General features: G+C 40.1%; 1 protein-coding gene and 3 long non-coding RNA genes across 4 annotated transcripts in view; 1 reads left to right on the top strand and 3 right to left on the bottom strand.

Moving 5' to 3' along the window:
* The window catches only part of LOC124258986 (replication factor C subunit 1-like), a 44,894-nt gene that overhangs the window by 5,782 nt on the left and 13,852 nt on the right, over positions 1–25,260 (bottom strand). Inside the window, 14 exon segments of the mRNA XM_046693047.1 lie at positions 114–209; positions 810–844; positions 847–946; positions 1,773–1,867; positions 3,267–3,336; positions 3,338–3,379; positions 3,844–3,944; positions 4,220–4,502; positions 5,038–5,151; positions 5,424–5,603; positions 6,709–6,801; positions 7,165–7,323; positions 8,736–8,854; positions 9,540–9,576. Of these exon segments, the coding sequence (XP_046549003.1) occupies positions 114–209; positions 810–844; positions 847–946; positions 1,773–1,867; positions 3,267–3,336; positions 3,338–3,379; positions 3,844–3,944; positions 4,220–4,502; positions 5,038–5,151; positions 5,424–5,603; positions 6,709–6,801; positions 7,165–7,323; positions 8,736–8,854; positions 9,540–9,576 (1,524 nt within the window).
* LOC124258981 lies at positions 9,765–24,458 on the bottom strand. The gene is made up of 4 exons (XR_006893726.1): positions 24,158–24,458; positions 15,580–15,589; positions 13,826–13,829; positions 9,765–9,774 (listed from the first exon to the last, which is right to left on the bottom strand). It is a non-coding gene; the product is annotated as an uncharacterized LOC124258981 (long non-coding RNA).
* Positions 10,853–22,414, top strand: LOC124258979. Its single transcript, XR_006893724.1, has 3 exons — positions 10,853–10,864; positions 12,747–12,749; positions 22,330–22,414. It is a non-coding gene; the product is annotated as an uncharacterized LOC124258979 (long non-coding RNA).
* Positions 22,795–23,210, bottom strand: LOC124258980. Its single transcript, XR_006893725.1, has 2 exons — positions 23,041–23,210; positions 22,795–22,908 (listed from the first exon to the last, which is right to left on the bottom strand). It is a non-coding gene; the product is annotated as an uncharacterized LOC124258980 (long non-coding RNA).

Genomic DNA, 25,260 nt, shown 5'->3' with positions numbered 1-25,260 from the left:
GCACATCAAAATTTATTGGGTAATGGTTTGTTTTTTTAAAAACACAGCTTTTAGACAATAAACAATCCCTCCAGCTTAAATAAAAGAGTCTGTCCCTTGATGCTGCGGCTCACCTGTCGGACATCCTGATTGGCTCCCAAGATGATCTCGTTAAGAACAGGTGGAGCGATCTTCAACCCCTCTTTGTAGATCATGGACATCATGGCTCCCTGTGAACCAATACCACAGTGAGACTGACGAACATCATGCAGACCTTCACTTCCGTTACCATTGCTACAGTGACATGTACATGTAAGTCTGCCTGGCGCTCGGCATTAATGGGTACAACAAGGACTGGTCGGCTCGGAGTCAGTATAATGTGTCTGAGTGGGGTATTCATGCTTCACTGTGGCATGGTATCACAGTGGGCTAGCACTATAAAACCAGCTTCAGTCTGGGCTAGTACAAGCAGCCGCACATACACACGCATGCAAGTCGTCATATGAGCGCAATATTCTCAAGCATGACGTTAAACCCAATTTTACCTCACCTTCACATCCATTACCATAGCTACAGAGAAATATACAAGAACATGTATACCTCCACTTCAGTTACCCTTGTTACTGCAAGACACACATAGACATGCCAACCTTTATTATCTGTAGTACACACTCAATGGGTAAAACTAACAAACTGATTAAAATCTATCAAATACGTCAGAAACAAAGAAGTTGTCATTTTTCTAAACCCTGATATTTCCCCAGCTAATCCTCTCATAAAGTACTAGACATTGTCAATCATTATTTCAGATCTCCAAGGAAGGAGCTGACCTTGATCTGCTCCACCCTGGGTTTATAGAAGCGAAGTCGAAGCAGTAGTTGGACAGTGTGCGCATCTTCTGGTGGTTACGGTCGTTACAGATGCAGATGACCGGAATCTTTGTCTGTTTGATCAGCTGTACCATTTCCTGCAACAAAACACTTATCTTGTCAACAGATACCTCATCATTGTTACATGTTACATATATTTCCTGCAAAGAATATTTTCAATCTCATTAGTTACTTCTGGACAAAAGTTAAACTTCAACTTGGCTTCGATTTTCCCAATACTACATACTGACTAATTTTAATCAGATTGATAGCCAATCTAATATTCCAAAGGACGTCTTAATCCTCTGTGACATGGCTGCCAAATGAGGACCTACTTCACTTCCTGATTCGGGAAACCATCTGGCAGAAGAAAAATGGAACATTTATCGTAATATCTATTTTTCATGAAAGGCATCCCACTGGACTGGTGGTATGGAGACATGTGGGCTTCCACTCTACTTCGGTTACATCACTGTGTGCCAGTTATATAATGTGGTCAGGAAGTTGGAAATATTTCTTTCTTAGACTTAACACTTTGGCAAGACCCATAGCACAGGTGCTCACATGTATCAAGTATCACTGCAAAAAACGGAAAATCAATACAGCAAACCTAAGGGACAGCGAATAGGACTGTCTTGGCTGACATGGCCATCTATGCCTCCAGTTCTGTCACAGTGACTTACATCAGGATGGTCCAATCCACAAAGCAGTCTTAATGGAAAGTTGATCATAACCTGTACGGTCACATAGTAGCAGCACTAAGGTCTGTTTGTTGGCTGGACCCTGGAGCACCCAGTGACTGGTGATGACAGCTTACAACACACACAAGCCAGACCACAACAGGTCATTGCTCCTTCATCCACGGGACTACTACTGCTGTATCTATTACTGCTATAATTGTGTGGCCATTCTGACCAGACTGACCTGGATGCCACCCCGGTCCTGGTTACCAGCCATGCCATCCACCTCGTCCATGATGATGCAGTGCTTGTGGCCTCCTGTGTCAGCCCTGGACGGACCTGAACAGGAAGATATTGTAATTGTAGAACACCACCAAACACACTTCTTAGAAAATGTTCAGAGATCGTGTCCTGCATGACATGTCTTATACTGAATTTTAACACCTTAATCTTAGTCCACTTCACTTGACTAAGTGTGACCTGGATGTGGATGAGTTATGGCCTGGATGTGTTATGGCCTGGATGTGGATGTGCTATGGCCTGGATGTGGATGTTCAATGACTTGGATGTGGATGTGTTATGACTTCTATGTGGATGTGCTATGACTTGGATGTGGATGTGTTATGACTTGGATGTGAATGTGCTATGACTTGGATGTGGATGTGCTATGACTTGGATGTATAGTGTCATGACCTGGATGTGGATGTGTTATGGCCTGGATGTGGATGAGTTATGGCCTGGATGTGTCATGGCCAGAATGTGGATGTGCTATGACCTGGATGTGGATGTGCTATGACTTGGATGTGGATGTGTCATGACCTGGATGTGGATGTGCTATGACCTGGATGTGGATATGTCATGGCCTGGATGTGGATGTGCTATGACCTGGATGTGGATGTGCTATGACTTGGATGTGGATGTTATGCCTGGATGACCTGGATGTGGATGTGCTATGACTTGGATGTGGATGTGTCATGACCTGGATGTGGATGTGCTATGACCTGGATGTGGATGTGCTATGACCTGGATGTGCTATGACCTGGATGTGGATGTGTCATGACCTGGATGTGGATGTGCTATGACCTGGATGTGGATGTGTCATGACCTGGATGTGGATGTGCTATGACCTGGATGTGGATGTGCTATGACCTGGATGTGTCATGACCTGGATGTGGATGTGCTATGACCTGGATGTGGATGTGCTATGACATGTATGTGGATGTGTCATGACCTGGATGTGGATATGTTATGACCTGGGTGTGGATAAGTAATGACCTGGATGTGGATGAGTTATGACCTGGATGTGGATGTGTTATGACCTGGATGTGCTATAGCCTGGATGTGCTATGAAATGGATGTGGATGTGTTATGACCTGGATGTGGATGTGCTATGGCCTGGATGCGGTACTGTTATGATGTGGATGTGGATGTGTTTTGACCTGGATGTGGATGTGCTATAACCTGGATGTGGATTTGCTATGACTTGGATGTGAATGTGTTATGGCCTAAATGTGGATGTGTTATGGCCTGGATGTGGATGTGTTATGGCCTAAATGTGGAACTGTTATGGCCTGGATGTGGAACTGTTATGACCTGGATGTGGAACTGTTATAGCCTGGATGTGGATGTGTTATGACCTGAATGTGGATGCGTTATGACCTGGATGTGGATGCGTTATAAGCCTGGATGTGGAACTGCTGTGACGTATTCTATGTTTTTGTACTTGTCTTTCACTCACCCATGAAGTCCACCAGTGTTGTGTTGTTCAGTGCCTCTGCCACAAATTCCTTCAAGCTTTTTTTTGACCGCAGTGTCTGATGCATTCAGCTCAATATAGGAGAACCTAAGTTCCTGAAAGAGTTATACAGCTGTACATTGAATGAACATAGACATGAATTGTGCAAGGAACAGTCCCAACATTTGTGGCCAACTAGCTGACATGACCCATGTTTTGGTACACACAGACACAGTAACACATTGGCATACAAAGTAGTTCCCTGAAGCAGAAAATGTCATGCAAGGACCTGTGTATATGTAAATAGTTACAATCCAACACTCTTCATCCTAAACTCTAAGCATGATCATAAGCACTTAGTTTCAGCTTCCTAAACTAGAGGCTCCTGACATGCAGATGTTTAAACATTTTCAATCAATCTAAGGATCAATAATTATTTTGATATGCAGATTAATTCCATTAGAGTCAGAAAAACTAGTACCTATCAGCAGGATTCATTAAGTTATGGAGAAAAGGCCAAGACAGGACTAAGTAATGGCTCTGTTGATGCTGCAGTTGATGCTGATGCTGCAGACCTCACCTGACATACAAGTGTTGCCGTCGTGGTCTTCCCAACACCCGGGGGCCCAGAGAGAAGAGCTGCCCTGAAACCAGACCCATCATCTTTCCCAAAGAATTTACCTGAAAGAAGACAAGTATGGGGAGGAGTTTCATCGGGTGAGTTTGTTGTTTTAGTATTTAGGCCCTTAAACTTGTAACACTGAGTGGATGACACAGAACCCTTTGACTGTCAGGCTTATTTTTCTTCACTGTCATAAGATTTTCTTCGACAAGAACTTCTTTATGAATATTGATAGACGTGCAAGTTATTTCACTGTTAGTAACAGCTCAACTTTATCAGTGCAGCGTGTAACTACTGGAGTGTTTGCCAAGACAACATCAATGACTGTAATCACCTTGCGGCTTGGTTCCACTGGCTCTGTTATGATGCCACTGCCGCAGCCAACCGAGAAGCTTCTTGGCATTGCTCTTGTCTCCTTGTTGACCAATGACCTGCCTGATACTGGTTGGTTTGTATTTGTCCACCCACAGTAACGACTCTCCTGATTGGTCAGATTTGGATGGTGATGGTTTTGAAGATTTTTTGCTTAATTCCTCAGAATGTTTTTCTTTTTTATGTGGAACATTGTTGTTTTCTTCTGATTTTCTCTTCTCCAGTTTTTGTTTTTCTAGTTTTTCCTACAAGAGCAGACGATATATCATTAAAATTCATCTTAAATGACAAATGAACATAAGTGTAAACAATGGTTGACAATATTAGGAAACAGGATACACAATGTCAAATACTTGAGATATGCATCATGTTTGAGTGCATGGTGTTTGAGTGAATGTTGTTTTTGGCCACAACAATATTCCCATCATTTGAAAGCAGCCCGAGACTCACTGAGTATAGGCATGAGTAACATGCTACATCTACACGGTACAACTACATACACACAATGACCACTCCATTCTATTCCAGTACCAGTTTGGAAGACCCATTGGGAGTATCTTCTGCTCACTAATTCATAGAACCTGTATCATATTGACATAAACAATTTGAGCAGAAACCTATACTCTCATGTGAGCAGTGTTTCACATCAGTTTCTCGGATACACCCTTACTTTTGTCCAAAGTGTTCAAAAGGGTTCCTTCAAATTTGAAATGCTGAAAAAGTTACCAAAATCATACATGTTGTTATGACCTTTGTCACCAACTTGAAGACAACTCTCACCTTCTTGGCATCTTCTTCTGCTTTCACCAGGTACTTGGACTTTTTTCCAGGCATCTTTCGAACCAGATCCAGGAGACCATCCTCGTCAAGCTGATGTGTCTTGAACTGATTCGCCTGCATCAATCAAAGGAAAAGGTCAAGGTCATAACATCAGAATGGGTTTCTGTACTGACCGATAAAGGCAGTGGAAGCACTCTCTTGAGAGGATTCGCCTATGCTGCCTCATGCATATGAATTCACTTTTAGCATTGTCTATTGGCTGGAAATCACAAATGGACAAATTAGATTGGGCTTTCACATTTTTACAAATATAGTTGTCATAGTTCCAGATCTTTACAGACGGGTACTACTAAAAGTAATAATAAACAAAACAGTGGTAAAATCACCTTATTTAGTTTGCTCTCTCCAGCATCCCTCCCAACTACAATGTAGCTGGTTTTCTTGCTTATAGAACCAGTGACCTTGCCGCCATACTTCTCTACAAGACTCTTGGCGTCATCCCGTTCCAGTGACTCCAGTACTCCGGTAATGACAAATGTCAGGCCCTCCAGACAGTTATCAGCTCCCTGGGGAACATTCATAGAGAAAATCACAGATACCCTACAGGATTCTCATATTCAACAGATTCACAACTTTTGGAGAAAACAAGGCTGGTAATTCTTTTCTCAACAATGATAATGTTTTCGAAAGTTGAAATTCATCTTAGATGAAACAATCTTAAATTCCTAGCATGTGTATCACAATTCTTTTGTAGCAGCTCATTCCTTCCCCACGTACATCAACCTTCTCCTTGGCATGAAACTTGCCGACTGTATCTACCATCATGGGACTAAGCATGCCCCTTCCATTAAACCTGCAGGGTAATGCAGGATACTCCACTAACAAACAATCTACAAGGTACCATTAATGTCCTACCCAATCATGGTTGAGCCACACCCAAGACCCTACATGATATAAGTCCAACATGGGCCAAAATATACTTTGATGTAATCCTGACCCTCCACACAACACACCTTGTACTAATCCTTCCTCATCCTGGATGTGGATAACAACCCTGCCAATTTTAGCCCCACCTTAGCAATAGGTCGTATACCAATTTTAGCCCCACCCTAGCAATAGGTCGTGTACCAATTTTAGCCCCACCCCAGCAATATGTCGTGTACCAATTTTAGCCCCACCCTAGCAATAGGTCGTGTACCAATTTTAGCCCCACCCCAGCAATATGTCGGGTACCAATTTTAGCCCCACCCTAGCAATAGGTCATGTACCAATTTTAGCCTCACCCCAGCAATATGTTGGGTACCAATTTTAGCCCCACCCCAGCAATATGTCGGGTACGAATTTTATCTCCACCCCAGCAATAGGTTGGGTTCCAATTTTAGCCTCACCCCACCAATATGGGTACCAATTTTAGCCCCACCCCAGCAATATGTCGTGTACCAATTTTAGCCCCAACCTAGCAATAGGTTGGGTTCCAATTTTAGCCCCACACCAGCAATAGGTCGGGTACCAATTTTAGCCCCACCCCAGCAATAGGTCAGGTACCAATTTTAGCCCCACCCCAGCAATAGGGCGGGAACCAATTTCAGCCCCACCATAGCAATCTCCATCTCAGGAATACAGTGATACAAACTGTGACCCATCCCTGGCTATGTACAACTCATGCCTTACCTCTGGGATTTCCTTGGAGCCGAGGGCTGATGGACCTTCTCGGTGGAGGTACGCCCGGTAGCTTGCTCGGTTCACCAGCTTGGGAGTTCCTTCCTGAAACCAAACCAGAGATCATGTTAATGTCTGTACAAACACTCTCCAGGAGGCACTTTTGTACCTGCAGACATTCATAGGCATTTCCTGGGCATTGTGCTGGGTACTGATCGACCCATGAAATAACCCAAAGAAGGAGTAAGAACATACTCTGAAACATCTTGTTTCTTATAAAAGAAGTAGACATCCATAATTGTTCCCCTTTATATGAAATAACCCACTGCAATCATAACCCTGGAAGTTCCAGGACATCAATAAAGACAGGCAAACATGATAATGAACATTTTGATACCTATGTAACGCAATATTCTGCTAGGTTTTATGAAGTTGTACTAAATGTGTGGCAATTATCATCAGGCTCACCTTGGGACTGGTGGCAGACTTGGGAGAAGTCTTTGAAGGACTAGGTGACGAGGGAGATGTTTTCTTGCTTTCTGTTTTCACTGGGGACTTCTTTGGTGTGAAGACAATGTTGCTTCTGACTGGTGACTTCTTGGGTGACGGCTTCTTGAGTGGAGAAGTCTACATGGGAGGATAAATATTTGAACGTAAGTCAGTGCAAGACTACCAATCAGGGGGTCACAATTACCAGAGTCAACTGTCGATGAAATGAGATCGTGTTGAAGCAATTTACAATGCCAGTAATTATCATCTGTTACCTTTCAAACTACAGATAGAGTGCAAGTGAGTGAATGATGTTTTATGCTACTGTTATAAATATTCCATCTACATTACAGCAGTCTGTAAATCATAAGAGTCCTGACCAGGAAAAAACAGTGATTGATAGCATGAACAACAATTCATGTTGTCAACATATGACACAAATGAACACGGTCATGCACAGTTAATCCAACAGCTTATGCAACACTAACTCCTTATCAATCCTACAAGCTGTGGATTATGTTGCAAATCCAAACAAACAAGAAGACAAAGTCATCAATATCCCCATAATGGCAAAATACTCTTCATGATTATGTCTACGAGTTATGATTATGTCAAATATTTAGGTGTGTATATAGAAAAGTGGAAGGAGAGTATTGAAAAACTTCTGCTCCAAAAAGCAGCATTATCAATTTCAGGCTAAGTCAAACTTGTTGGAAACGCCAAAAAATATTTTATTCAGAATTTCAGAACTACCAAAAGGCACCAGTACACCACCAGACCAATCTATGTGCCCAAGAAACATTGAACGGTTTTAGAGTTCTGATTTCAGTCTAAGTCAAACTTGTTGCCATGGAAACGCCAAAAATATTTAATTCAGAATTCCAAAACTACCAAAGGCACCAGTACACCACCAGATCCATGTATGTGCCAAGTTTGGTGAAGAAATATTGAATGGTTTTAGAGTTCTGCTCTGGACTGAATTTGGGATAAAAAAATTCAGTGTGATGTCAGTATACAGCTCACCAGGATATGTAGTCCACAATTTGAAAAACAAAGATGGACACTGAATTTGTCCAACTGTCCTGGGTCCCAATCAACAAAGCGTGTGTAACATTCTGACCTGTCGTAACTCTATAGCTTATCATAGGCTTACGAAAGTCATAGAGCTGCAAACACTTGTGGATCAGGACTCAGATACTGGACGGGCAGGCCATGACAACCTGACTTGTGTTTCGGTCAAGCAGCATAATGAGTGAGTGAGTGAGTGAGTGAGTGAGTGAGTGAGGAGTGAGGAGAGTGGTGAGTGGTTGAGTGAGTGAGCTTTTAGCAATATTCCAGCAATATCAGAAATGGAAATGGGCTTCACACATTGTACCCATGTGGGGAATCGAACTCGGGTCCTCGGTGTGATGAGCGGACGCTTCAACCACTAGGCTACCCCCTCGCCCCTCAAGCATAATAAGAAAACCCTCATAAAACCAAACTTTTCCAGCGACCTGTTCAGGTTCCAAACAAAGTGAATTCAATGCAATATCTAGCAACAGCCATACCTTCCCACTTTTAGGTGTGTCAGGCACAATGACAGTAGATTTCTTGCTGGGTTTTTCTGGAGTGTCTTCCACCAAGGTCTTCATACGACTTGACAGCTTGCTTGACAGACTCTTGTCTCCTGAACACATGAAGAAGAAATACAATATTGGGACCATAGACTAAAGGGGAATTAGTGGAGTTACTATGTCTCTGTAGAAGCAACTCAGCTAAAGTCTGCACCACACTGATCAAATTTTATCCACAACATCATACAGGCTAACAGGGTGAGAAACACTTGAGTCTGCTCTACCCAGATTCCCTGAAAGGCAATGATCACTGGGAATACTCTATTCATTGAAATAAACTATGGAAACTTTACCTGCCTGCAAATGTGGCGGAACAAGGTATGTAAGTAAGGTGAGGTGAGGTGAGGTGAGGGGAGGTGAAATTGGGTTTAACGGTTGCTTGAGGATATTTCGCTCATATGACGACGTGCATGCGTGTGTATGTGTAGGTGCGGCTGCTTGTACTAGCCCAGACTGAAGCTGGTTTCATAGTGCTAGACCACTGAGATACCATGCCGCAGTGAAGCATGAATACCCCACTCAGACACATTATACTGACTCCGAGCTGACCAGTCCTTGATGTACCCATTAATGCCGAGCGCCAGGCAGGGACCAACAAGCACCATATTTTAACGTCTTTTGGTATGACGCGGTCGGGGATCGAACCCTCGACCTTCCGCTCTCCGGGCGGACGCTCTAACCACTACACCACGGAGGCGGTATATAAGTTAGGTAGGAAACAAGGTACAACTGCCTTACCTTCTCCATTTACTTTATCGGGAGACTCTTTCTTCACCTGAGACAAAACAAATGATTGTTCACAATTTATTTGTAGTTTATAAGGCTTTAAAACTTATAATCCGACTGCATCATGAGCAGTTAGTGAAATATTCCATAAACATGTTCATAATTTTCACTTGCCTCGAACATCTAAACAATCTGAAAAAAACTGAAGGAAACTGACTTTCATTTCCTCCAATGTTCATGTTTACATCTCAGGGCTCCAGATAAGGGCCTTATCGGCGTATGTACGGATATAAAATAAGTACGATGCCGTAAGAAATAATTTAGAAAACGTAGCAAATACGCACCACAGCAATGTTGTACGGTCTTAGAATCATTTACAGACGGATTTATTTGAAAAAGTATCGTTTTATTGTTTACTGACCTGGTTACACAAGAGTAGCAATGTTGTGGTGCATATATGAAACAAAACACACGATTACTGATACTCCATTAAATTCCATTCAGTACTCTAAATGTACTCTTATTGTTTTCCAGTACTCCTGTATTGATAAAATAAGGAGTACGTACTCCTGACCATGAAAAATTATCTGGAGCCCTGCATCTTGTTAATACATTCTACAAGTGCCAGTCTTTGCTTGTCATGTATTAGAATTTAAAATCCATTTTCACCAAATTACAAACATATTATTCCTGGAATAAAAATTTAAAATGACAAACCATCAAATGATAAAGACTCTCAAGGCTAAAAAGATATATGAAAAAAGGCGGCATTACTGTGATGGCAGTTTATAACATCAAAGTGATTTACTGAAAGTTTTGACCTTAAATACAGGCAGAAAATTATACAACTGCAGACCATTATTGTGATGTCAGAAAGAATACAGGTAAATAATGTGTGTTGTTCGTAACAAAAACATTGTCTTGTTCTACTTTAACAGTGAAGTATGTGGTGCTGTCAACTTGAGCCTGCACTATCTGTATTCAATAATCTGGGCTACCTACTATCACATTGTCTTGTTCTACTTTAACAGTGAAGTATGTGGTGCTGTCAACTTGAGCCTGCACTATCTGTATTCAATAATCTGAGCTACCTACTATCACATTGTCTTGTTCTACTTTAACAGTGAAGTATGTGGTGCTGTCAACTTGAGCCTGCACTATCTGTATTCAATAATCTTTTACCAATTTTTTTACGATGATTGTTTGTTGGTAATGAAGCAATCATCAATTGTGAGATTTCAACCAATTCCCAAAACTAGTTTTGAGTAATCTTAAGGAATTCCACTGGTATGTATTTGTGCAACCCAAATTCAGGAGATGTTACACACTTGAAGTCAGTCTAACACAAATGTGGGGGGTTATATAATAACCATAAAACATTAATTACTTCATTGCATTGTTTATTGCAAAGAGAATGAAAGTAGCACCAAAGGTTTCTGTCAGCTATGACACTGTATTGTAAACTCCTAAAATTGTATGTTAACAGAGTGCACACTAACTTCAGCTTTTTGGTTGGTTTAATTACCTAATCTAGATCTGAAAAAAACACAATATCTCAGATAGTCTTTGAGTCATGCTTTAGACTAGAACTTAAGCTACACATAGCCAAAATATGTTGCAGTGAAATACCTTCTCTACACACACTAGCAGAACAACATCTCGCTACAACAAACAGTTGAGTAAACAGGGTCCTGCTTAGACTTGCTAAGTCTCTTAGGTAATAATTAATAGCTTAATGATAATTTCTACAAAATATTTATAACTCTAACAGTTATCCTTAGTACTGTCTGTTTATCTAGACTTGCCTCTTTAAAGGATAGAATGACTATGCATCCATGGGCTTAGCCTTCAGTACAGCCTTGGAGCAAGGCTAGGCCCTGCTCTGTGTCACACAACAGGTAAGGCCAGACCGTTAAAGATACATTTACAAAGTGTCTACCTTAACATTTGTTTAACAATGCCAACCGTTTCAGGCATTCCTCAATGGACATTAAATTGAACAGTTTCATGAGAAAGTGTCATGTTGTACTTACCATGCTTTGTGAGTCTAACATAGTCATGAGCTATATTTCCCCAGCATGTTTGTACTTCCTTATTTGGACATTTATCTTGACAATACCTCCTTCCTGGTCACCTACTTCCTTAATAGGTAGTTTAACTTATCCAGACAAGGACAACTACTTTTACACTGTTATCAGTCATGCTGTAGAGTGAAAGCTAGGTCAGTGAATATATCCCTCATGTTAACTGATAAGCTGATATTGTCCTTGGTACAATTCTCTAGTATCACACCATACCCCTTGGTGTTTAAAGGCACTATATCACACCACACTTCTCTAGAAATAAATAATCCGATAATTATCCGAACACTTGTGTTTTTCTTGAAATTGTTCGGATAAACGAATTTTCGGATATCTGAACCGAGGACCATATGGAAAAAGACAAACAAACAAACGAACATAATAAGCCTCAGACGTATTCTTTTTTAATTGATTCATCAACAAATAACAAATACATACACAACTAGGATTGCCTCCTGGGCAATACTGGCGGTCTTCAGACCTCCCCATACACTCCCCGTGGCTACCTTTACTTGTACCGTTTCTTTGGACGCCAGCTGGACCGTCGATTTTAACTCTCGGAGTTACGGGTGTTTGAAGTGTATTCCTGGCAATTCCAGGACACTAATTGTTTTGACTGTAGACCTAAGAACAACGGGGTTGCGGCCTGTTAAAGAGGGAACTATTTCTGTGGGCACTGGAAAACCAGGAAGTGGCGATTGTGGCTAGATTTTACTGGCGCTTCCAGTGAGATGAGAACTAACTGAAGGAAGCGACAGTAAAAACCAAGCAACACTCGCCGCTTCCTTCAGTTAGTTTTCTCACAACTGAAAAAATGCGAAATCCAAATGTCCCTCCCTGTTTGTGGCGTAATTGTGGCATAACTATTGACTTTTACATAATAATAATGTGAAGCAAAATTGTTCCACATTTCATTATCTACAGTTTGGGATCTTCAAAAAGGAAATCCATTGTGTTTTCGAAGAGCTGTGAACCCTATAAAAATGCGTTTTGCCAAAAATTGACCAACTTCCAAGGGCAATAACTCAGACACTATTCAAGATATCGATATGCCCTGAGCAAAGTAAGTAGTCCGGAGTGTGGGCTTTAAAAGGATATATAGAACACTATTGTACTATTTGCCGTTCTGGAGAAGCAGATTGTTAAACACAGGCACCATCAAAAAGGTGCGGAAATGTGCAAAATCGCGAAGGTTGTCTTTGTGTCGTAATGGTGACGTAATTATTGATTTTTACATAACCATGATGTGAAGCAAAAATGTTTCCCATTCAATTACCTACAGGTTGGTACTTAGTAAACTTGAAGCCAATGATTTTCCACAGAGTTGTGACCTTTTTCTTAACCCTATGAAAATGCGGCTTAAAAAATTCACCAACTTCCAAGGGCGATAACTCCAAAACCATTCAAGATATCGACATGCCTTGAGCAAACTGAGTAGTCCAGAGTATGGTCTTTCGAACATGATTGTACTATATGCCGTTCTGGAGAAGATGATTTTTAAAGACAGGCACAGTCAAAACGCGGTAATCGGCAAAAAATTCAGTTTTCCAAAATTGCGGAAAATCTATCATGGTGGCCAACTTGTGCTATGCGTTGAGTCGCTGGGTTATGATGTTGTCTACATTGAGTGAAAATTTGGTCAATTTATCTCTTATAGTTTTGGAGTTATTCAGGTGTAAAGATTTCGACATTTTGGGTTGTCTGCCCTTACCGGAAGTCCGAAGTCGGGATTTTTTCGACTCTGTATCAATTTCAGCATACAGGCTATCATCCCTGAAAGTTTCATGAAAATTGACCCAGGGGTTAGGTCAGGAGAGCTGGTACAAAAAACGTATAAATAATAATAATAATCCGGGTAAAAACAGTAGGTCTTCCAGACTCTCATCTGAAGACCTAACAAGCTTGCGGTAATTTGCTTTGAAAGCACGGATGATTCCTGCATCCATCGGCTGAATGTGTGCCGTCGTGTTTGGCGGCAGGAAGTGAAATCTGACATGTGTCAACTTCACATTGGGGGTGTGGCTTGATGCATTCTCCATCAGTAATATAACACGCCTACTTCTCAATCTCATCTGTCTGTCAAATGCTAGCAACCAATCACGAAACAGTTCTGATGTCATCCACGCTTTTGCATTGTTCCTGTACCCAACATAAACCTCCGGATTAAAATCACTGCCAAAACAACGGGGACGTCTAGCCTTGCCAATAACAATTGACACGCCTCAAGATTAACTCAGTGTCACCTTGCTAATTAATGGCAGTTAATCCTCTCACCCTTCAAAGAATGCCGGCTTGTAACCCTTGTTTCATGTTAGGGCACGCAAGGCCACTCGGTAAAATGCGTGTGTAAACATATTGACAGGTGCTCAGCCATCCGGATATACGAGAACAAAATGCATATGATTTAGCATTTGGTTTGTGAAAATGACCATCCGGTTACGGAAACCAGATTTCCGGTTAAGTGAGTAGTTTTACAACGTTATGAATTCGTTTTAATGAATTTTCGTTCGGAAGGCGAGTTTTCCGGATATCTGAGGTTCGGATAAACGGGGCACGACTGTATTTAGATTACAATATTAAATTAAAAAGGTTTGAAGGAATGAATGCAACACAGCTTTAAATCAACTCTCGCGCCATCTACCGGCCGAACATTATTTAAAGCAAACCCTATAGAGTTATGTCCTGTGGAGCGCTCTTTACAAATATCCTACGAACAAGTTGTGATTGAAACCAGTTCGGCAAACACCATGTGTGACAGTTTTCGATGTACGGAGCAATTGTTTACATTCCATATATGGCATGTATTCTCTGTTTGGAAGCTGTCCTCCTCAAACTTTCAAGTATCGATTTCAGGCAAGTCGTAAGGTATAATAAGTCTTTTATTGCATCAATAGGAAGCTAAAATGAGTGCAGATACCCAAATTTATATAATACAGGCCAAAATATTTTCAAAAATGTGTGACATTGTGCCTTTAAGTAGATAATGAAGTACTCTGGGATACAAAAGTGAGTGATTTAAGCATACTGCAGCTTTGAACAGTATTCCAGCTATACCACGGCATGTCTGTTTAATGTGGGGGGAAAACCCGAAGTGGTGCTGGGATTAGATGTTTCCCACTTTGGTGAAACCCAGGAGCATGGTGCTTATCTGTCTCACAGACAATACAAAATATTGTACATTCCTTACATGTATTTGTAGCTGAAAAAACCCTAAAGACACTGCAAATTGTGCCATATAACTTCAAGAGCACTTTGTCTTGATAGACTGCCTCAAGATGTCATCATGACATAAAAATATCGCAAAGCAACTCATTTGATGAGAATTTCCATCACTCGTCGTGTGTTGCTGCTGTATCATACCAGTCCATGACTGTGTGTTTACACTAGTCCAGTTATAATTTATGCACTTATTCACTGAATTAAACCATACCCCCCATGAATTTCACTTTGTTATTTGTTATATAGAATACAAAAATGACAATAACATTTTAAAAAGAGTGTTTTCCACTTGGTACACATCTAGTATTTATGAAAGTGAGATAAGCTAAAAGGGATATATACCTGCTGCTATACAAGACTTATAATAGCATAACTTGTGTCATTTTGCCATTGCCCTTTATGAAACTGTCATTAGGCTTTAAAGGGCATGAAATGTTTCAGCCTAACCAATTACAAGACATGCTTGTGTGTTTTTTACTCCTTGATATTAAACAGAGTATTCTTGAACAAATGTTCATGTTTCTTACCCTATATTCATGAAACATATTGTATTCGCCCCTTTGTGGATTAATTGCCGCCCTTGAGTACAGTGGTGGTCTGTCTAATCACCATGGTCATACCATGTTGTATCAGTGTAAAACATTTCCTTGTACGTGGTGGTGTGTTTAAACACAGTTGAATTGGCAATATGCACAAAAATAGAAATATTTCATCAAACAAGAATATAATCAATAAATACACATATTTATTACCAGCACACACCTGCTCACATTCATCACACAGACCATTCTGCTGCATACATCAATCGGATTCTTTTTGAAGATGGAAAGTGGCACAAACATATTGATTATCTTGTCCGTAAAGTGAGCCCACTAATTAATTGCTTGCGTAGTCTAAAATACAGGTTAAATCGAAGAACGCTTGAAATTATGTACAAATCATTTATCTTACCCATATTTGACTACTGCGATAACATTTGGGATAATTGTAACAAAGAACAAGTAAAAATGCTAGAAAACCTACACTTGGATGCTCTTCGAACAATATGTGGAGCAGTACGAGGAACTAGTCACTTAAAAGCTTTACAGGGAAACGGGTTATTGCTCATCGTCTGACAGGCTTACATTATCATAAATTATGTATATATTACAAAATGGTCAATGGGCTGACTCCTAAATACCTATCATTATGGGTCCCACCTAGTATCTCCAGCATAACAGGATATAACCTTCGTAAATCCAACGACTTCCAGACAAATGCTGGGCTTATCCCAGTATAACCGATCTTTCCTGCCTTCTGTTGTTAAAGCATGGAATGCACTTGATATCAATATCAGAAATGTAGATTCCCTATCTAGGTTCAAACAATTGATTTCCACAGATATTCAGATTTCTTCAAATTTTATATACATTGCTAGTTATGGCCAGCGACAATACCAAGTGATCCTATCCAGAATTAGGCTAGGTTGTAGTGATTTAAAAGCACACTTATTTGACAGATTCCTGATTGATGATCCCACTTGTCCATGTGGCCATAACAGAGAAGATGCTATCCATTTTTTTTTCTGTCATGTCCCCGCTATGCCCAGTTTAGACCCGACAAATACTTTGTCCTTAACCACCTCAGCATATATACCATACTTCACGGCAATGACGACTTATCTCCTCTAGACAATGAAAACCTAATAAAATCCAGTACAGAATTATATAACTGAAACTAACCGCTTTAATTGAATTCAAGTAACAACCTATAAACATAAAATGCACTTGGTATCTTGTTCTTTCTTTTCTTTATTTTTATTTTGTTTTGATTCATTCATTAATGTTCTATTGTCTGCTCCATAGAATTAAGTCAAGGTAATAATGAATTATATGCGGAGAAGCATTGACATAGGCCATATGGCCTGTTTGCTGATCCTATTTCCATTTTCTTAAGTTGTGTACTCTGAAAAATGTAAACATTATTGGAAATAAAATACTGTTTAAAAATACATCAATCTGTTATGTAATCAACCCCAGATATCAACATGACCTAGGTAGTTCCACAAAGCGATTGCAGTGCTACCATTGTTGCAAGTCCATGTTACGGTATGGGAACTGTGGTTACCTCACAGCTACCACTGCTCTGTGGTACGGTGCCCAGGTCCTCAGTCACATGAAAGACCAAGCAAACCAGTGAGTGAGTGAGTGAGTTTAGTTTTACGCCGCACTGGATATATCTATAGCTATGGAGTCTAGTGGTGGTCCGATTAATTGAAATAATCGAAGATTGGTTGCAATGACAAAACAATCAAGCAATCGATCATGTTTTCTCATAATCGAACACAATCAATTTTGGAACACTTGTTTGCAATAACAATATTTTTCACAAGGTTGGTTTTGTCTGTTAGATTTCATTAGCACTAAAAGCTCTTCCAATTCATGATTGAATTTATTTTAAAGACTCCATGAAATTCATGTTCCTAACATGCTAGTCATCCTTTAAAGATGTGAAATTTGCAAATGCATTTTGTGCAATTTGCAAAGAAAACGAAAAAACTACATGTTTTTTTATTTATCTTTTGTGCAGTAACAAACAAAAGTGATAAATGACACTAACCAATTATTTCCGATGATTGATCGGTTGTAATGAACCAATCATCAATTATGAGATTTAAACCAATTCCCAACACTAATGGAGTCACGTGATGTAATGCTCTGTTTTGTTTGGTTGTTGTTTGTTGCCACACTGAGCATCGATCTGCGCAATTGGGAACCGATGACATGTGTCAACCAAGTCAGCAAACCCGACCACTCGATCCTGTTCGTCGCCTCTTACGACAAGCATGAGTTACTGAAGATTAATTCTAGCCAGGACCTTCACGGGTCAGCAAACCAGTGATTGATATCATGATCTATGATGAAATATTGTCAGATTGCAATGACACATATACCAGACTGCATTCTCTTTGTTTTATTTGGCTCTGTATACACAAGTATAGATTGTTTTTACCCTATTTTGACCTTTAAACCCCCAGTCTCTGCACACCAATGCATCTTGACTGTATCTACTATGGTTCTATGGAGGTTCTTAGACATTTCATTTTTTTTAACTTGTTAGTGTATAAAATGTTACTGTTAATCACCTACCATATATAGTTCTGTACAATGATCAATCATGCTTGACAATGGTATAAAGATTTATACCACATCTACAGTGTCATATTAAGGAAGTTGCTGGTAATATTGTTTCTATTTTACAACTTGCACCAAGAAATACCTAGCCTGAACTGTTAGTTTCACATCAATTTGAGTAAATAATGGTCTTGATATATGGACTACTAAAAGCTGATCTTATGCTATACCATGACAGAATTTACTAGACAAGGTCTTCCAACCAGTGAAAGATGTTGCATATTGTTAGTCCAGATTGGATCAAGCAATGTGGATAATAACAAAAACACTATTTTCCATGCTCTCGGTGCTTGCTAGTTAGTCAGGTGATCTCACGGTCAGGTGTTGACAAGGTTTATTCCCTCTCTTATGCCATGATAAATTAGAGACTGTACATTTACAGTCAGTGTTAAATATCTTTTTCAGTTGCATATGTTACATTATGCCTCAATTTATTACTATTAGTAAAATGACACAAAATGAGTAACACTGAATAATTTGCAGTGTAAGTTTACTGCAGATCACATGACAGCATTGATAAAAAAAGAAGTTACAAAGTCGCTTAATCTGACCATAATATCCATTTGATAACTTCTTACAACCTGCACAGGTCGCTGGGGACATTTTGTTGTTTCCCCCCCTGGATTTCTCACATTGGAGAGTACATACTATAGTCTGTTTGCAGTGAAACTGTACCGATGAATTTCACTTTAAACAAAAAAGTAAATCAAATTAAGTGAAATAAAGATTGCGAATCCTCATAATTTTACCTTGCCAATTGAACATTCAAATCTCAGAGTTTTATTCAGCTTAAGATAAAAGTTGTTTAACAACAATCATAAATTCAAATCACTATTATTGGTTTGTATTACAAGGGGATAAGCGCAGTAGATGGAACAATCTTAATTTCGCTTTAATCGATTTACTTGTTTGTTTAATTCATCGATACATTTACAATGCAAACAGACTATTATACCCATTAGAGAAAACTTCATGAAGAGGATAGGTCATGTGATAACAGAGACCATAAAATTTATTATATGGTCTCTGGTGATAACATGTGACCTGTCCGAGTGTGTTCCTGGAACACCGTTGCTCATGCTATCAATCAGTGCGGACCTATGCTTGATTGCTTACACACCGAAACCCAAGGTACAAGATGATATCTCAAAATGAACCATTCAAATCACTATTATTGGTTTGTATTACAAGGGGATAAGCGCAGTAGATGGAACAATCTTAATTTCGCTTTAATCGATTTACTTGTTTGTTTAATTCATCGATACATTTACAATGCAAACAGACTATTATACCCATTAGAGAAAACTTCATGAAGAGGATGGGTTATGTGATAACAGAGGCCATAAAATTTATTATATGGTCTCTGGTGATAACATGTGACCTGTCTGAGTGTGTTCCTGGAACACCGTTGCTCATGCCATCAATCAGTGCGGACCTATGCTTGATTGCTTACACACCAAAACCGAAGGTACAAGATGATATCTCAAAATGAACCTTCAAATATTTCACAAAAAAGGTTAAGGAGAACAATGGCATGTGCTTATGATGCAATCTTCACCTTATTAAACTAAACGTCATGCAAAATTCACCATAAACAGTGTATCTGGGTAATATATATTTGCAAAGTACACTTCCAACTTCTCACTTTATCATTATGATTCTTTGGCTTTCTCAGAGTGAATCCTCAGTAAGTCCATTCCAACTACAAACAGGCATTTACACGAGAGTGCATGCATAAATCTTTAAATATCTTTTGAAGTTTTCCCTCTATGGGAGTTGACCTGTCAAAATAACAGGCCTAAAATGCCATTGCCAAATCACTGACGAATTTAACAAGACCAGCCACTGACAACAGAAAACTATTTAATAGTTGGCAAAATTAATCTAAGCAAAAATATTCCGAGGAAAGTCTAACTACACTATTTACCTTCTACACAGAAAACTTCTTCCGCGTAGAGGGCGTGGCTGTACCGGATGTGTAATCCCACAATGCATCGCGTGAAATGATTCACAGGGGTCTTGTAAGGGTTCGTGATTTCTTGGAAAGAGGCCAAGCGAAAATGTCAGGAAAAACTGGCATTTCGAATCGGATTATTTTCTTGAACATAGTAACCTCTCATCGTTATGACTCAAGTACGTCAATCCCAGCGGACTTTGAAAACTAGTAAAGCTTCAATGAGTTTAGTTGATGTGTTGTTGTTTTTGTAGTACGGAGTCCCTTCTCTTATTTTACACTTCTAAATAAGCGTCACCTACGCTAAATTTCTTTTTAAAAAAACACAAACAAATTTAATGAAAGCGCTAGCAAAGAAGAAGATCAAACGATAACAAATTCAGTAATTATTAAGAAAATAGGTGTTAAATTTTAAAGAGTCCCTATATAATATCAGGGAGACTCTATAAGGGTTGTAGAGTATCCCTGATAATATGCATACGGGATCAGGCTTAAAACGTCACCACAGCAAAACGGCACCTGGCGAAAACGGCACCATTTGGACATAACGGAACCTCGACTTGGCGAAAACGGCTACAAATCTTATGGTGAAAACGGCACCAAATAAAATCTTAATTATTGGGAAAATCTTATTTGTCATTAGATAATCTAAAACCAGAATTTTGGAATGCGTCTACTCTGCCGACAGCGATTGGAAAGTTTGTGTTAGCTGATAATCGGATTCCAGTATGTTTAGATAATGAATGAGTCTGACTGACTGTAGCCGATAATCGGCTTGTAGAATGTTTCGATAGTCAAAACATCTACTGTGCCGACAGTGATTGGAAAAGCCTGTCAATTTAGCGTGAAAACATCACAACCTTTGATGTTTTAAGTACATTTACTCAACTCAAATCGCCCAAACTCAGTGTCAAAATGAAACTGTATTTAAAACGCAAGAATGTACACATTACATATCATTCATCACAATGCCTCACCACTGTGTTGTATGCGATAAGACTGTCAGGAAGAATCAACATGCCGTATCTTGTGACAAGTGTTTGGAATCGGACACCACCTTACCAGACATTCATGGGATATGCATAAGCATCCGTCCAAATATGGACTTTGACGTGTGAACATGTGTTATGTTGACAGTTTGTTATCGTCTTTATTATAATCTGTTATTTTAATGTAATGGGTGAGTGAGTGAGTTATGATTTTACGCCGCTTTAAGCAATATTCCATCTATATTACAGGCGTAGGAACTCTCCCCCCCCCCAAAAATAAATTATGTGGAATTTTTTAAGGGACCATAATAGAGAATTAAACAGAAATTCAAGCCTCTGGTAACGTTGAAAAAATAACATGATAAAAAAAATAAATTCCGCTAATGATAGAATCCAAAGTTTTTAATTCATGTCACTCAAAAAACTAAAAGTAGAGGCAGTCAGGCTGTTATTAACAGCCAACATGGATTCGAATCAGCGGTAAGTTGACATTACAGTGTAGTCTATACAGTAACAGCACGATCTCGAAACAATGCCCTATGACGCATGCATGGCAACACGGTTGCTGTGGTGCTGTATTCTAAAGGTGCTCCTGTACGAGCAATAGTGCATGAATCGATGGTTGTTCACATATCGATCCAGCGGAATATAGAACTCATCTATTCAGAACAGACCCGTGAAGATCCGGGTTAGACTTGGTTTTCACCAACCATGCTCGTCCTAATAAAAGGCGACTAACGGGATCGGGTGGCAGGCTCGCTTACTTGGCTGACACGTCATCGTATCCCAATTGTGCAGATCGATGCTCAGTGTGGCGAAAAACAACAACAACCAAACAAAACAGAGCATTACATCATACGCATGTGTGACTCCATAGCTATAGATATGTCCAGCACATCTGAGTCAAATACCGTGGTGTAAGGACATAGGGCAGGACAGGACAGCCATGGGACAGTTGCTCTCTCCTGGAGAAGTACACGCCAAATACGACCTACAGGAAACACTTGGTGAGGGAACTTTCGGGGTCGTGTATAAAGCAATCAATCGAAAGACAAATGAATTTTTTGCGGTGAAGAAAATCAAATCTGAGTCAAAAATTGATCAGACGCAACGTGAGAAGTTTGACAAAGAAACAGAATTACTGGAAAAAAGCGGAGACCATGACAATATTGTATCACTTATTGAATTTTTTGAATTTGATGGTTTCTCTATAGTCTTCGAATTTTGTGAACTTGGAGACCTTAATCGTTTTGTGACAAAAACGTATGTACCAGTGGATTTAAAAGAGCTGTTTATGTATGACATGTCCAATGGCTTAGACTTCTTGCACAAGATCAATATTGTTCACAGGGATATGAAGCCTGCAAACGTGTTAGTCACCGAGAGTCATGGACGTCCTGTATGCAAAATATCCGATTTCGGAGAAGCTAAAATGCATGCATTTGCTGGTCAATCATTCCAAATGGCACCTTATCATCTTGGCAGCTATATGGCATCAATCCATGGAACATGGCCATATATGGCTCCAGAAGTTCGACAGAACCATTACACCAATTCATGTGATGTGTTTTCTCTCGGAGTTATATTTTATGCTCTTTTTTAACATGGATTCGACTGGGGTTCCAATATGTCCATACGTCTATGGTCACTATATGTGTATGGTACATTTTGCCCAAATAACGAAAGCAGTGGAAAGGCTCCAAACTTTACCAACACAATTACAACATCTCACACTGAACATGTTGAAGGATTACCCTCAACGGATCACCATCAGAGAAGTGAAGAAAACACTTGAGACTTACTTTAGTTGCAAAAAAGGATCTATGCTGCCCGCAGGAACGGGAACTTTTCTTCCCGCAGGAACTTTTCTTCCCGCAGGACCTATGTCAGCAGGAACTTGTCTTCTCGCAGGAAATTTTCTTCTTGCAGAAACTTTTCACCCAGGAACTTTTCTTCCCGCAGGACCTATGCCCGCAGGAACGTTTTTCCCCGCAGTACCTATGCCCGCAGGAATTGTTTTTCCCGCAGGACCTATGTCCGCAGGAACATTTCTCCCAGCAGGACCTATGCCCACAGGAACATTTTGTCCCGCAGGACCTATGCCCGCAGGAACGTTTTTCCCCGCAGTACCTATGCCCACAGGAATTGTTTTTCCCGCAGGACCTATGTCCGCAGGAACTTTTCTTCTCCCCGCAGGAGCTATGCCCGCAGGACCTATTCCCACAGGAACTCCAATGTTTTACACGGGAAGACCTGCAATGCAATATTATGCCTACCTTAATAATTAATAATCACCTTACTACTAACACACCTCAATACTTGCAATGTTCAGGATGTATAGCTGTAAGTAAGGAGATTTAAGTAAGTATTAGTGTTGGTATTAGCATTAGTATTAATGTCAGCATTTGATATTAGTTTTCATTATGGGTGTGAAGGAGTGGCATAGTTCAAGTTCTGTAAATAGTGATCATGTTTTATCATTGACCTGTTTTACTTTAATATATTTAAATAATGTTATTTGTTTATTTCAAGGAAAAACAGAAACTGTTACCTATTTATTGGATTAATTTCAGATGTATGGATTAGTCATCTTGTATAGTCACTGATTTATACAAATAATCAAATCTCTCATTTCAGGCTGCATAAGATATTTAAGCAGTTGTAAGTTAAGTTGAGTTGAGTTTTACGTCATATCGACATTCTTCCAGCCATATAGTGACGAGATGTAAAGTACATGTAATACGATTAGAGCTCTTTTCTTTTGTTAAGTGTATTTCATTGGGTAAGTCCACTTCAAAGTATACATGTGTAAATGACTGACTGGCTAGTTTTGAACTGGGTGTCAAACTTTTAAACCCTTTGTTTCCACATCTGCTGTTTTCTCAAGGACACTGCACTTGGATACAGACAGGATCAGAAACTGTAGGGGTTAGTTACTTATATTATGTTCTTTTTATGCCATTATAATGTATAAGTCATGTAAAACTATCTATATCAGATTGATGTCACATATACTTTGTGTGTAAGAAATACCATATTTGATTGTATGTGTAGTTTGGTTGACCCGGTAGTAACCTGTTATGTTTATCAATGAATTGATGATAGTTTAGATGTAATGTTGTGTAAATCCATTAGTACTCATGGTATGTTTTATATCATGAACAGGTTGATACAACATTGTCAGTTGTGTGAACCGCACTGGGTACATGATTACGCACGCACGCACACACATTATTCTGAGTAATACCATGCTTATCATAAATTATCATGCCATATATGTATTGCATATGGAACTGCAACATTGTCAGGCTTATATACTAAGCAGCAAACGTCAGTTTCCTCCTCAGAAATGGATATCTGTAAACTCATTTGATGTTTTGATTGTATATTTTTGACAACATCTCCAACTTTACCTCAGCAAAGACATTCCGTCCCAAACTCGGAATGGAACCCAGGAATTGGTCTCAAAAACGCAACCTGGTCTCGGAGATGGTACGGTGTTCTCCATGTTTTTCATGCAACTCATGCTGCACGTGTTGTTCACATGGACCAGCCCTATAAAATGCACCCCTAAACCTGGTTGAAACATTCACATTACAACGTCAGCAGGATGCCGCAACTCATGACAGCTCAGGGGAACCAGACGTTAGGAAGACCACACTGCACAAGCCGTTGCCAATCACTTCCAGGTCAACGTTCGGGCCATCTACAGGCTTCAGCAACGTTTCCGAGCCACTAACACCACAAATGACCACCCCCGTACTGGCAGACCAAGGGTGACCACAAGGCGACAAGACCGCCATGTATAGAATCCCTTCATGCAGGCTTCCGAAACAGCTCACTACAGAGAACTGTTCTGCACAGATGAGAGTCGGTACTGCGTATCAACCGCAGATAGCAGAACAAGAATTAGGCGACGACGTGTCCAGCGTTACTCAGAGCAATGTGTTTTGGAAAGACTCATGGGGTGGTACAAGTATCATGGTATGGGTGGAATAGGCCTGAACCAGAGAGTGGGTCCTGTGGTGTTTCAGAACCGGTCCAGGGAGAGGAGGCGGCATCACAGCGGTGCGCTACAGCGACCAAGCCCTCACATCATACCACATTTCGCACGTCACCGGAACAACATTTTCCAGCATGATAACACCCGGGTCCATATACTGCCAGAGCTACAAGGGACTTCCTACAGCAAAACGGTGTCAACGTTATGCAGTGACCAGCCCTTAATCCTGATTTAAACCCAGTTGAATATCTTTTGTATCAAATTCAGAGGAGACTGAATGAAGGCCAAACACAGTCCATTTATTGCGCCAGGCC

The sequence above is a fragment of the Haliotis rubra genome, unplaced genomic scaffold (assembly GCF_003918875.1).
Source record: "Haliotis rubra isolate DU_JTF1 unplaced genomic scaffold, ASM391887v1 Scf705, whole genome shotgun sequence".
Taxonomy (NCBI): domain Eukaryota; kingdom Metazoa; phylum Mollusca; class Gastropoda; order Lepetellida; family Haliotidae; genus Haliotis; species Haliotis rubra.
Note: the sequence above shows the minus strand (reverse complement) of the source record. Positions and strands in the feature narration are given on the sequence as shown.